The 14,221-nt window shown below is 45.8% G+C and overlaps 1 protein-coding gene across 1 annotated transcript; it reads right to left on the reverse strand.

Annotated features, from left to right (window-relative positions):
- Nucleotides 1-4,687: 4,687 nt before the first annotated feature.
- On the reverse strand, nt 4,688-5,235 carry LOC114556123 (chromodomain Y-like protein). The gene has a single exon (XM_028578977.1). It carries the CDS (start codon nt 5,029-5,031, stop codon nt 4,726-4,728), a length of 306 nt encoding a protein of 101 aa, XP_028434778.1. The 5' UTR covers nt 5,032-5,235; the 3' UTR covers nt 4,688-4,725.
- Nucleotides 5,236-14,221: the final 8,986 nt, after the last annotated feature.

Below are 14,221 nucleotides of genomic sequence, written 5' to 3' on the forward strand. Positions count from 1 at the left end.
TCACACACCAAATGACCTTCCCAACACATTATGTGATGTAAAACTCTTTAATGAGGTCTGTTTTGTAACACGATGACCAAGCTCAACACTCACACTAAAAAATTAAACAATAAAGCACTTTAATGTACCTCAAAAGGCATTTTCCTCCACATTTGACAGTCAGTGGGAAAACAAAAAAAATTCAGATTTTGATTCAGCAAAATTACATGAATTAAAGTGAACACTGATTAACATTCTTTCCAGAAAAACGCAGATTTTTTTGTGATTGTTGCAGGAAAAAACTTTGATTATGCAGCACGTTTTCTTAAAAAATGTGGTGGAATATGCAGGATATTTATGCAATTTCATGTGATGAAATTGCAGGAACTTGCAAAAACTGCAGTTTGATGAAAAAGACAAAAAAAGTTCTTCCCCCAACACCCTGCTTTTCGATGATGTTCATGTCGCGTTCTCATGGCAACAGGGGAAAATGGCTGCTCTTGTGTGAAGTAAACCCAACATTTTTCAACTTTCTGCTAAGATATATATATACAATGAAAATGCGAGCATTCGATCATCTTGAGGTGGATTTTGAGGGACTCCATTGTCCTATTTCCTCTGAGGCGCCATATTTCATTTTTGAAACTCTGCCACAGTCTCTCAATATGCTGAGTGTGGGCTCCGTTATCTGGGTTTACAAAGTTCTGTTTATGACAGACACTAAATTGTCTATACCCATACCGGGCAAGATGGTCTTTGTATGTTCGCCATTCATCAGTGAGAATGCTGGCATTCCTCCTGACATGCTTCCGGATTTGGCATAAGAGGGTTCTCCTGCAGCGGTTCCTCACTAGCTTCAGGATGGGTCTACCGCAACGGCCACGATGGTACTAAAAAAACAAAATTAGAAACAGATAAACAACTACATATGACATCTTTTTTCTTTACTGAGGTTATCTACATCCAGATAGGAGTAAGGGTTTAGGAGTAGAATTTCCATACAGTTCCCTTATTTCAAGGGACCATAAGTGTTGGGACAAAAGCTACTCTATTGACTTTACAGGATCATTCCTTGTCATTACCTTCTTGTTACAACAAAAGGTCAAAGGAACTCACAATAAAAGTTAAAATCCCAAATCCATCAGAGAAGAACTCATTTACAGCAGGATGTATGCATATTCTTGTAGCCCCTTTTTCCGTAGTGTTCTAATTTACTTACATTGGGGTCACACTCAAAATAAACAGGATCCTAGGTTCTTCAGCTGTAGATGTTGAATAAATTGAATTCCCTATCTACCATTAAAGTCAGTGAATACAAATTTAGAAATGTAAGTATTATGTAATTATGTTAAGTATATTATGCACTATACCTTGCGTTTGTGAGCAAATTTTCTTTCGTCTATGACTACAAATCGATGACGACCTCCAATCCTCATCCCTCTCTTCCTCAGCCGTGTGAGGCCAGCCAAGCAAACCTGTGAATATAGAAAGTCGAAAATCAACATACTATAACGTACCTGAAATTTACAAATCTTTCCCAAGTATGTTAACTTGAAATACAGTACCTATGAATTGATTTATATGTGTATCAAATTATTCGGTAACACTTTACTTGAACGTATCAACATAATCGTGACATGACACTGTCATAGCTATGACATGACACTGTCATGAACGTGTCATAAATGTTATAAACAAGTCTTAAACGTTTATGACCTCTGTCATTAAGTGTCATTCGGTTTTTGTCATGACAAGTTGACATTGTTAGGGATGTCTTTGTAATGACAACTTGACATTAAAGGAGAACTCCGGGCAAGTTTTCCGTTAATCTTGATTGCTATATGTATATGAGTACTGCCGATAGCAAAAAATAACAAAAATAACAATAAATTGGCAAGGATAAACATACAACACCTGGAGGAGCAGGTGAACCAACTGCAGGAGGCCAACAATGAACTCAAAAAAGACAAAGATTTTCTACTCAGTAAATTCAGCGAGAAGCCAGGTACAATTCTATTAATCCCCACAAACCCACCCCCACTTCAAAGACTGTAGCTTTTATGAAGACATAACATGAAACATAAAACATCTCTATTATATGCTCTCATATGGGGTGCAACGTTTATGGGATGTGTCCATCCACTGATATGGCCACAGGTGTGGCATATGCTTTTAGAATGGGGGCGTTGTTACATAAAGAGCCCTTTCCGTGAGAAAATCAGCATATCTGCTGTTTTCTGAAATAGGATAGGTCCATAATTTTATAATAATGTTGTGGTTGTCGAACTTCAACACCACATCACAAACTGTTAGTGTTTGCAAATGAAAGGAAATAAGCGGAGAATTTGCATCCAAAAGAAAAGTGCTTCGGTATATTGTAGAAATGAAGATTCAGTATTTATGATCTCACCAACTCTGGTTTGTAAGTGTCCTTTAACAGATGGAGAAACTGGCGACTAACTGACAGCTTTCTGAGTAACGTGCTAGCTATCCAATCAGCGCAAAGCAAATATAAATACTGAATATTCATTCAAACTGAAACTCAACCGTCTTTTTCCACAAATAATGGTACTAATATGATTGCAGGGCATTAGAGATCAATGCAAAATGTCTGAAATATATGTGGAATGGGCTCTTTAAGAACTTTACTATAATCATCAATCTCGTAATTACTCAATTGCATTCACCAACATGCTTTACACATTTCTGAGGAAAAGGATTATTGGACAAATAGATTCTTTGATTTTGTTTACTTATATATCTCTATGCTGGTCTCTTGACATGTTCTTTTTTATAGGTCCCAACAAGTATACCAACCAACAAATCATCTTGTCCTCATCTATCTCCCCTGAAACATCCTCATCCTCATTCTCTGATGGGTCAGTCTCCTCAGAGGAAGACAATTTTGATGAGCCAGAGGAAAAGGAGGACAAGAAGAAGAAGACCAAGAAGCCAGTGAAAACCTTAGATCTGCACAGCCGTTCAAGGAGTAAGTAGAGCTATTGACTGACCAGGTTTTGCCTTAAAGGTGAATTTCATCCATTTTCAACTCAAAACCCTGTTATTTCTGTTTGAGGTCACTGAGTGCTGTCAGTAGAGAAAAGAAAAAAAAAATTTTGTGAAACATACTGAATTCACAAACTGGCAGCCAAAGTGAATTTGTGGGGGTAAAGTCAGTTAACATTGTCCCCATAGATTTGCTTAGCTGCTGTCTTAACAACATGGTTATTTGTTGAAAACAGATAGAATCCTACTTAAAATGTAGTGATTAAGATATTCTTATTATTTCATTGATTCTTTCACAATGATTTAAAAAAATATTTCAAGTTTGTATCTGTCTAGAAATTGGGTTTCATATCTGTTGATCTTGCTGCAACACAACTCTCCACTCATGAAGAGAAGTGATAATGGTGGGGTTCAGACCCATGTGCTAAGCTAAGCTTATATCACCTGTTTTACTGCAGCAGAGTAGCAAAATGACCAAATTACAATGTTGAATTTTTCTAGACATATTCCTGTTTGTTCAAAGCATCCCATTCCCTCAATAGCGACAACAATTTGGCACAACATTGACTTAGTACCCAAAACATCAGGTAAAGTAAATGTATGGGCTCCCATACATTCGCTGTAGCCACCATTTCGCTTACTTGGTCAATGTTGTGCCAACGTGTATCATTGTTGTCGCTATTGAAGGAAGCGTGGAACAAACAGCCAAAATTATCCTTTAAGGAAATCAATGAAAACTAATTAAACTTTTGTTATCTCAGAGACAACCATCAATGGTGTCATCAAACGCTACAAGGATGTCCTGAAGCACTTCGTAAAACATGGATCCATGAAAAAAGCCTTCGAGCACTTGGGGGTTGACCGCAATACTATTGCGCGGACGGTCCCCATTGCGGAGCTCTCCATCACCTTCCCAGATATTTTTCTACAATTTGAGAGAGATAAGGACGAAAAAAATCTCCAGTTTAACCAAAAGGTGTAGGACAGCAATAACAAATGACATGACACACAATAGCAACCAAGAAACAGACAGAACTCCTGCCCATCACTTATAAGTTAACTTAGATTAAAAAAAAGAAAATGAGCCTGTTACGGTTGGACAGAACCGACCCAAATGCAGAACTCAGCACAAATAACTTTATTAGTGAAAATGGGTAAGTGAATGGGGAAGTGGGGAGGTGGATGCCAGAGAGGAGAGCACAGGCAAGGGGCTGGAACCGGGAACAGAAGCACGGGGAGACCGGGTCTGAGAACTCGACGGGGAAGTACTGGAGCGCGGAGAGGCGAGGGCTGAGGCAGGCTGGTGCAGGAAACCGTGAGGGGGGGACTGGATGGAGGAGCCAGCTGACTGGAGACAGAGTGACGAGGAAGGCAATGACTGAAACAAATAGACAGAAAACGGATTACAAAGGCATAAGCAGGAAAACACTCAGGATAATTTGCAGGAGCTTGAGACGTGTGTCACCAAGTAGGCAGGAGCAACGATCAGGCGAAGGTGGTGAGTCAATCCGAGGTTTACATACTGGGCTTGATTGGAGTTGATGGCCAGCAGGTGTGTATGGTGGGAAGAGTGGGAGTGAGGAGGCGAGCAGGTGTGCACAATCAGCTGGCTGGCACAGGCAGGAAGGGAGGGGGAACACAGAGAGAAAAAGAGGCAACACAAACTGACAGCAAAACATGAGGAAAAGAAAAACAGAAACTCACAGCCAGCCGGACTCCCACCACCACAGTACCCCCTCCTCAACGGACGCCTCCAGGCGGACCGCCAGGCTTGTCCGGGTGGGCCCTGTAGAAGTCGTCCAGCAGGGTCCTGTCAAGTATCTGGCTAGTGGGAATCCACGACCGCTCCTCGGGATCATACCCAGCCCAGTCCACCAGGTACCGATAACCCCGACCTCTACGTCGTACATCCAGGAGGCGTCGCACTGTGTAGGCCGGGTGGCCGTCGATGATGCGTGGAGGAGGAGGCGCTGCCACTGGGACGGAGAGAGGACTTGTGGAGACCGGTTTGATATGGGAGACATGGAAAACTGGGTGGATTTTCATGTGCGATGGGAGTGTTAGCCTGACAGTGGTGGGGTTCACAACCGACTCAATGGTATAGGGACCCACGAACCGGGGGGCGAGTTTCTTGGAGGTGGACGGAAGGGGAAGATCCCGGGAGGAGAGCCACACCCTCTGGCCCGGCCGGTAGGAGGGAGCGGGGATGCGATGGCGGTCTGCCAGGCGTTTGTTCCGGGCAGCTGTTCGTTGGAGAGCAGCCCTAGCCTCCCTCCACACTCGACGACACCGTCTGAGATGGGTCTGGACCGACGGAACCGTTACTTCCTCCTCCAAGGACGGGAACAGCGGAGGCTGGAACCCCATGGCGCACATAAACGGAGACATCCCAGTGGCAGCGCTGATGAGAGTTGTGGGCGTACTTGACCCAGGGGAGATAGGAACTCCACGAGGTGGGATTGCGGTAGGCCACACGCCGGAGGGCCGCCCCCAGGTCCTGGTTGGCCCGCTCGGTTTGCCCGTTGGTCTGGGGGTGATAGCCGGATGACAGGCTGGCGGTGGCACCGAGGGCTTGGCAGAAGGATTTCCACACTTGGGAAGAAAACGGGGGCACCCGGTCGGAGACAATGTCCTGAGGAATGCCATGGAGTCTGAAGACATGGTGGACAAGGAGACGAGCCGTTTCCAGGTAAGTAGGTAACTTGGACAGGGGGATGAAGTGGACGGATTTTGAGAACCGATCCACGATGGTGAGGATGACCGTGTTGCCGTTGGAGTTGGGCAGTCCGGTGACAAAGTCCAGGGCGATGTGGGACCAGGGCCGACCGGGGACTGGGAGGGGGCGGAGCAGACCGGCGGGCGGCTGATGGGATACCTTGGCACGGGCGCACACCTCACAGGCTGCCACAAAGTCCCGGCAGTCCCTTTCCATGGGGGGCCACCAAAACCTCTGTCTGAGCAGGAACAGGGTCTGGGCCATTCCTGGGTGGCAGCTGAACTTTGAGGCGTGCGCCCATTGGAGAACCTGGGAGCGGACGCTGGGGGGGACGTAGAGGCGGTTAGGGGGACCGGTACCAGGGTCAGGGTCCGTGGACTGGGCCCGGCGGACGGCGGACTCCATTTCCCAAACCAGGGACGCGACCAGGCAGGAACGGGGCAAGATGGTATCAGGTTGGTTAACCGGGTCGTCAGTAGAATGGAGGCGGGACAGGGCGTCTGGCTTGATGTTGCGGGATCCGGGACGGTAAGACAGGGTAAAGTTGAACCGGTTGAAGAACAGGGCCCACCTAGCCTGGCGGGAGTTGAGTCTTTGGGCGCTCTGGATGTATGACAGGTTTTTGTGGTCCGTCCAAACCAGGAAGGGGTGTTCAGACCCCTCAAGCCAATGTCTCCATTCCTCCAGGGCCAGCTTCACTGCTAATAGTTCCCGGTCTCCCACGCAGTAGTTGCGCTCAGTGGGGGTCAGGCGGCGGGAGAAGAAGGCGCAAGGGTGGAGCTTGTGGTCAGCGGGGGAGCGCTGGGACAAGGTAGCGCCGACGCCCACATCTGAGGCATCCACCTCCACCACGAATTGAAGGGAGGGGTCAGGGTTAGTGAGGATGGGGGCGGAGGTGAACTTTGTTTTCAGGAGGGAGAAAGCTGCAGCGGCCTCTGGGGACCAGACGAAGGGCACAGAGGGGGAGGTGAGACGAGTGAGGGGAGCGACCAGAGAACTGTAATTACGAATAAAGCGCCGATAGAAGTTGGCAAAGCCCAAAAAGCGCTGCAGCTGTTTGATAGAAGTGGGAGTGGGCCACTCCACAACAGCCTGGATTTTGGCCAGGTCAGCGCGAAGCTGCCCACGCTCGATGATAAAACCGAGGGACTGTACAGATGGGACGTGGAATTTCACATTTTTCAGCTTTCACAAAAAGACGGTTTTCCAGAAGCCGCTGCAGAACGAGGCGGACATGCTCAATGTGTTGGACTGGGTTGGGGGAGAAGATCAGGATATCGTCTAAATAAACAAACAGGTGCAAAAAGTCACGAAGGACGTCGTTAATGAGGGCTTGGAAAACGGCGGGGGCATTGGTGAGGCCGAATGGCATTACCAAATACTCGTAGCGCCCTAGTGGGGTGTTAAATGCAGTTTTCCATTCGTCCCCCTCCCGGATCCGCACTAGATGATAAGCATTGCGAAGGTCTAACTTCGTGAAAATGGCAGACCGGGAGAGGGACTCAAAAACAGAGTCCATAAGGGGAAGAGGGTATTTGTTTTTGACCGTGATGGAGTTGAGCCCCCGGTAGTCGATACAAGGACGGAGGGATTTGTCTTTCTTGGAGACAAAGAAAAAGCCAGCGCCTAGAGGGGACGATGAGGGGCGAATGATGCCAGCAGCCAGGGAATCTTTAATATACTGCTCCATAGCCTCTCTCTCCGGACGGGACAGATTAAACAGATGGTTAGACGGGAGCGGGGCGTCTGGGAGGAGGGAGATGGAGCAGTCATAAGGGCGGTGGGGGGGTAAGGATAGGGCCTGCTCTTTACTGAACACGGTGGCAAGGTCATGGTACTCTGGGGGAACGAGGGTTAAATCAGGAGGAACGGGAGGAGGGTGAATTTGAGTGGGCTTACCGGGGGCTCGAGCGGACAATAGGCAAGATGCATGGCAATGAGGGCTCCAATTCCTGATCTTCCCCCGCGCCCAGTCTACGTTGGGGTTGTGCAGAATGAGCCAGGGGAGGGGACATTACTGGGAGGGTTGGACATGTCGGAGTAAGGAGGCTGGGTGCTCAGACGCCGGACCTCTTCGGTCAGCGTGCGAACGGACTCGGCCATGGCCTGAATAGCCGAGGAATGCTGACCGAGCAACGCACCCTGGGCGGACACGGCAAACAGCAAATCCTGGGGCAGGGGGTTGGGAGAGTCAGAGGGGGATTGTGAGCCTGTTGGGTCCATGATGGCCTGATCGTTCTGTTACGGTTGGACAGAACGGACCCAAATGCAGAACTCAGCACAAATAACTTTATTAGTGAAAATGGGTAAGTGAATGGGGAAGTGGGGAGGTGGATGCCAGAGAGGAGAGCACAGGCAAGGGGCTGGAACCGGGAACAGAGGCACGGGGAGACCGGGTCTGAGAACTCGACGGGGAAGTACTGGAGCGCGGAGAGGCGAGGGCTGAGGCAGGCTGGTGCAGGAAACCGTGAGGGGGGGGGACTGGATGGAGGAGCCAGCTGACTGGAGACAGAGTGACAAGGAAGGCAATGACTGAAACAAAAAGACAGAAAACAGATTACAAAGGCATAAGCAGGAAAACACTCAGGATAATTTGCAGGAGCTTGAGATGTGTGTCACCAAATAGGCAGGAGCAACGATCAGGCGAAGGTGGTGAGTCAATCCGGGGTTTATATTCTGGGCTTGATTGGAGTTGATGGCCAGCAGGTGTGTATGGTGGGAAGAGTGGGAGTGAGGAGGCGAGCAGGTGTGCACAATCAGCTGGCTGGCACAGGCAGGAAGGGAGGGGGGAACACAGAGAGAAACAGAGGCAACACAAACTGACAGCAAAACATGAGGAAAAGAAAAACAGAAACTCACAGCCAGCCGGACTCCCACCACCACAGAGCCCCTGCTTAAGATAGCCCTGCCAATAACTGAGTCTCAGCCTACATTTTTGATTTCATTACCTATTTTAATTTGACTGTTTCTGTATGTTCAAGTGAAAGCCTGCTGATGTTCATTTATGAAAGTGCTTTCTTGTTTAATTTCTTACTGCGAGTATTGAGCTTGGTCATCAGGTTACAAACCAAGCCTTATCAAAGAGTTTTACACCACATGATGTGTTAGGAAGGTCATTTGGTGTGTGATGGTACTTGGTAAGATATGTCTTAGCCATCATTATATCTTAATGTCAAATAAAATTCTTAATTTACTTGAGGTCAAAGAATGTATTTGTTACACTGCCATAATGTTGTCATGACTGCAAGTCTTATCCATGATATCTTAATGACAAATACAATTGGTACCACTTTACTTGAGGTCAAAACATGTATTAGTTACACTGTCATAACGTTGTCATGACTGCAAGTCTTATCCATGATATCTTAATGACAAATACAATTGGTACCACTTTACTTGAGGTCAAAACATGTATTAGTTACACTGTCATAATGTTGTCATGACACCCAGTTTTGTGAAATATCCTGTCAAACATCTATCTGAAAAAGTGCTAGAATTGGGCTCTAACCTTGCCTTTATGTCAAGTTGTCATGACAAAGACATCCTCTGGTAACGTCATCCTGGTTAATGTCAAGTTGTCATTACAAAGACATCCCAAACTAATTTAATGTCAACTTGTCATGACCAAGACAACTTCTGGTAATATCACTTTGTGTGATGTGTAGCAGGGGGAATGAGGACCCAAATGCAGAGGGAGGCAGACAGGCAGGAGACGGTTGTACTCAGGGATTTAATACCAACAAAAAACGGCAGTACAAGGACTGGAACACTTACAAAATAACAAACCGACGGGCAAAACATAGGCAGGAGCAAACGGGCATATGCAGGAACAAACACAGGGAGGAAACACAAGAGCATGGATACAAAACGATCTGACACAAGACAAAGGGAACACAGAGGCTAAATACATGAAGTGATGGGTAAATCAGAAACAGGTGAGACAACAGGTGAAGCACATCAGGGCAGGGCAGGACAATCACAAAGGAGGGAAAACAGAAAGCAAAGTCAGACACGACAAGACAGAAAACCAGACTATCAAAATAAAACAGGAAGCAGGAAAAACAGACAAAACATGACATCACCTAAACACAGACACTTGACACAACACTAGACAACACCTGGGATAACAGAGACGACAGGAACACAATTCAGAATAACAAAAATGGGAAACAAACACACGAACTACAACACGGTCAAAACAGGGTAAACAGAAATATACAAAACAGGATAAATACATACAAGGGAACAGAAATATACAAACAGGCAACCGAAATGTCCATGATCGCAACAACTTTGATTAATATCAAGTTGTCATAATCAAGACAAGCCAAACAATGTCAACTTGTCATGACAAAAACCAAATGACACTTAATGACAGAAGTCATAAACGTTTATGACTTCTTTATAGGGTTTATGACACATTCATGACAGTGTCATGTCATGGTTATGTTGGTACTGTCAAGTAAAGTGTTACCATATTATTGAATTTTGCTATATAGGGCCACAATAAATATTAACAATATATAACATATTAATATATAGAAGTATTCCAAGAGTTATTGGGATGGTGACAAAGAATCATATGCTTCAACCTAAATAACACTTGAAGCACGCCACCTTCAACAATTGGCCAAGTTTGCCCAATATTGCTGTTTGACATAACTTCTGACTCCACAAAATACAAAAAAAGTCTGGCATTTATTAGTTTCTGACTCTAGCAAAACTTAGTCTCGTGAGACCGTCCTGATCTCGCGAGCTCCAGTTTTCCACTCGCAGATCAGTCTGGCATCTTGAGGCAGAGAAAATTTGGAGCCGTTAGCCAAACAACCGGGCCAATCAGCGTTGGTTTTGAGGTGGGTTAGGTGGTGATAGACAGATGGTTTATCCAATCAGCTAACCAGTATTTTCAGACAGCGGTAGCCCTATTTCTGTTAGCCGCTCGCTAATGCTTTTTTTCTCTTGGATCCTTCTTTTGGAATATGGTCCGGGAACCTGAAATGGTGCCTTTTATTCCTAAATTCTCGTTACACAAACGGCCAATCTCCTTTACCGACATGTTGCTTGCATGCTGAGCTAACGAGCTATGCTTTGCCTGCAGCAGCAGGGGCGGGCTTGTGGTTGTATTTTCATATGCTTCGTGGATCTGATTGGTTGATTTGGCCCGTCTATCACCAACATAGGTGATAAACAGATGGTTCATCCAATCAGCTAACCAGTATTTCCACCCCTTCCCAAAAGTTCTCCAACGGAAAGTTCCCAGATGGATATGCCGAGCAAATGCGAAGCAATCCATCTGGCGGAGTCAGGTTAGGCAAAACTAGGAAAAACAGTAAAATTCCCCAAAACTACTGTGTCTTTTAAGTATCTCTTTAACCAAATCACAGACATTTAGGGTATTCTAAGTGATCTTATTTTAATACTTAATGTAATAGCTAATGTAATATATTTTCACTTTCATTCAGTGAGCCTCCCCTGAAACTGTGTTGAGGAACTAATAAGGCCCCCCTCCCACTTTGAAAACCTCTACTTTAAAGGAAAGGGTAATCTTTTTTCAAGTCTGCTTTAATACAATACTTCCATGCCCATGCATGCATTGGGACAGGGTTTTATTGCTGTGATCATTCATTCTGTTCATATAAGCCATTAAAGGAGCATATTGTTATGATATCAGTCTGTCTTTAGAGAAGTGACACAAATCAATGTGAGCACCTAAACCACCATCGCCAGCAGCAGCAGCAGCCTCCCCCACCTGCATCACCTCTCTGCCTTTACCAGGGAAAGAGACAGAGTCACAGGAAAGACAGTCTCCTCAACAACGCAGCATCTGCTGTGTGGGAGATTCATTGAGCAAGAGATTCATTGGAGAATTAATTTAGGAAGAAAAAAAAAAGAAAAGCTGAAGGCTTCAAGCGGCAAGTCACACGAGAGCTGCAAACCACACTGAAAGAAAGACATTATTTGAAAGAGTTTTATTTTCCCCATGACACAGCTTTTTGTAAATACACCTTTTAAAGATATTGTGCGTCGTTTCTGTCGCCCCCATTTGGAATTCTAAGTAATGACGACAAAACGGTTGGCGCGTCCAAATGATACAAGCCTACCTACTTCAGAAGAGGTAATTATCGAGTTTCTGCGCGGGAAAATCACTAGACGACACAATCTTCTGAACGTAGCCATACTGAGAAATACAGAGAGAGTTGTTTGGAGTTGATACTCTTAATTAGCTTTGTAACAACTCATTTGGCAATGGCTTGAATGTAACGGACATTAAAAAAAAAAAGCTCTTTGTCTGTGATCCTGCAAACATATTTTGGAAATGTTTGGGTGGTCAGTACCTCGTACCTGCCAACTCCGATTTTCTCCGGTGAAAATCCATCCACCTCACAGGTGTGGCATATCAAGATGCTGATTAGACAGCATGTTTTCGGGGGGGGTCCGAAAACCAGTCAGTTAACAAAAAAAAAAGAAGTTGCTGGATAGGACCTGGAACACGCTGTTGTACACACCAATCCAGAGCATCCCAAACATGCTCAATGAGTGACATTTAGTTGCTGGATATTGGCAGGCCACTCTAAAATGTGCAGTTTTACTGTATTGGGTGGGTCCAGGGGGGTCCGAAAACCAGTCGGTAAAAAAAAAAAAAAAAAAGTTGCAGGCCTCTCTAAAATGTGCAGTTTTATCACACAGCACAATGCCACAGATGTCGCAAATTATGAGGGAGCGTGCAATTGGCATACTGACTGCAGGAATGTCCACCAGAGCTGTTGCCCGTGAATTGAATGTTCATTTCTCTACCATAAGCCGTCTCCAAAGGCGTTTCATAGAATTTGGCAGTACATCCAACTGGCCTCAACACCGCAGACCACGTGTAACCACACCAGCCTGGGACCTCAATATCCAGCATCTTCACCTCCAAGATTGTCTGAGACCAGCCACCCGGACAGCTGCTGCAACAATCGGTTTGCATAACCAAAGAATTTCTCCACAAACTGTAAGAAACCATCTCAGGGAAACTCATCTGCATGCTCGTCATCCTCATCGGGGTCTCGACCTGACTGCAGTTCATCATCGTAACCAACTTGAGTGGGCAAATGCTCACATTTGATGGCATCTGGCACTTTGGAGAGGTGTTCTTTTCACGGATGAATCCCGGTTTACACTGTACAGGGCAGATGGCAGACAGCGTGTATGGCTTATGTGGGTGAGAGGTTTGCTGATGTCAACGTTGTGGATCGAGTGGCCCATGGTGGCGGTGGGGTTATGGTATGGGCAGGCGTATCTTATGGACAATGAACACAGGTGCATTTATTTGATGGCATTTTGAATGCAGAGATATGGTGACAAGATCCTGAGGCCTATTGTTGTGCCATTCATCCACGACTATCACCTCATGTTGCAGCATGATAATGCACGGCCCCATGTTGCAAGGACCTGTACACAATTCCTGGAAGCTGAAAACATCCCAGTTCTTGCATCGCCAGCATACTCACCGGACATGTCACCCATTGAGCATGTTCGGGATGCTCTGGATCGGCGTATACGACAGCGTGCTCCAGGTCCTGTCCAGCAACTTCTTTTTTTTGTTTGTTTACTGACTGGTTTTTGGACCCACCCCCCAGGGGGGCCTTTTATTGTGGCCAGCCTAAGACACACTTGTGCAATAATCATGCTGTCTAATCAGCATCTTCATATGCCACACCTGTGAGGTGGATAGATTTTCTCGGCAAAGGAGAAGTGCTCACTAACACAGATTTAGACAGATTTGTGAACGATATTTGAGAGAAATAGTTAAATCTTTTAGTTTAGCTCATAAAAAATGGGGGCAAAAACAAAAGTGTTGCGTTTATAATTTTGTTGGGTGTAAGAAAGGCTCCCTGCAAAGATGGATACATACAATTGAATACTGCCCTCGCCCTGAGATATAGGGTAAACGTATTCAGTGTATTTGCCCACTCCGCGTGACACTAGACTGTCCCTTGTGTTTGCGTGTTTTTGTAACCGTAAGAGGAAGAAGAGTAACATAGGAAAGGTTTTCAGGGAGTAAAGTTACAGTCTCAAAGGCCGATTGGTCAATCTTAAGTTGACAGTAGATGAGCAGGTTGGTTATACAGTTACTGGCGTATTCCCTTTATTTCACTATGTTGGCCAATACATATTCCTTTGCTGCCACGGGATCCTTGAAGCTTTGGCGGGTGCTGTTCACTCCTGTAACTCCGCGGGGTACCACAGGCCTGCCTGTACCCCTGTTGGGATCAGCAGTAGGTTTAAACTTGATTTTTAAACAAAGAACAGATTTTAAACAAGGGATACATCGGGTCAACATGGGCCGGACACAAAGAGTGCGGCTTACAGGCAACTGTAGAGCCTGAGATCCTTTCTCAAACAAAGAAAGGGGGCCTTCAGGGAAAGGCTACAGCCTGGACATTTCACACCCCTATGCTAAAGTCCGAGCCACGAGGGAAAGAGCCTCACAATGGCCGGAAGTCTAAAGAACGCTGATTCTCCCCTTTGGAGAAACCC

Source organism: Perca flavescens, chromosome 5 (assembly GCF_004354835.1).
Source record: "Perca flavescens isolate YP-PL-M2 chromosome 5, PFLA_1.0, whole genome shotgun sequence".
NCBI classification, from domain to species: Eukaryota; Metazoa; Chordata; class Actinopteri; order Perciformes; family Percidae; genus Perca; species Perca flavescens.

Bases quoted from the DNA above. Each gene is read 5' to 3' on its own strand.
- LOC114556123 (XM_028578977.1), bottom strand. From the start codon at position 5,031: ATGAAAATCCACCCAGTTTTCCATGTCTCCCATATCAAACCGGTCTCC.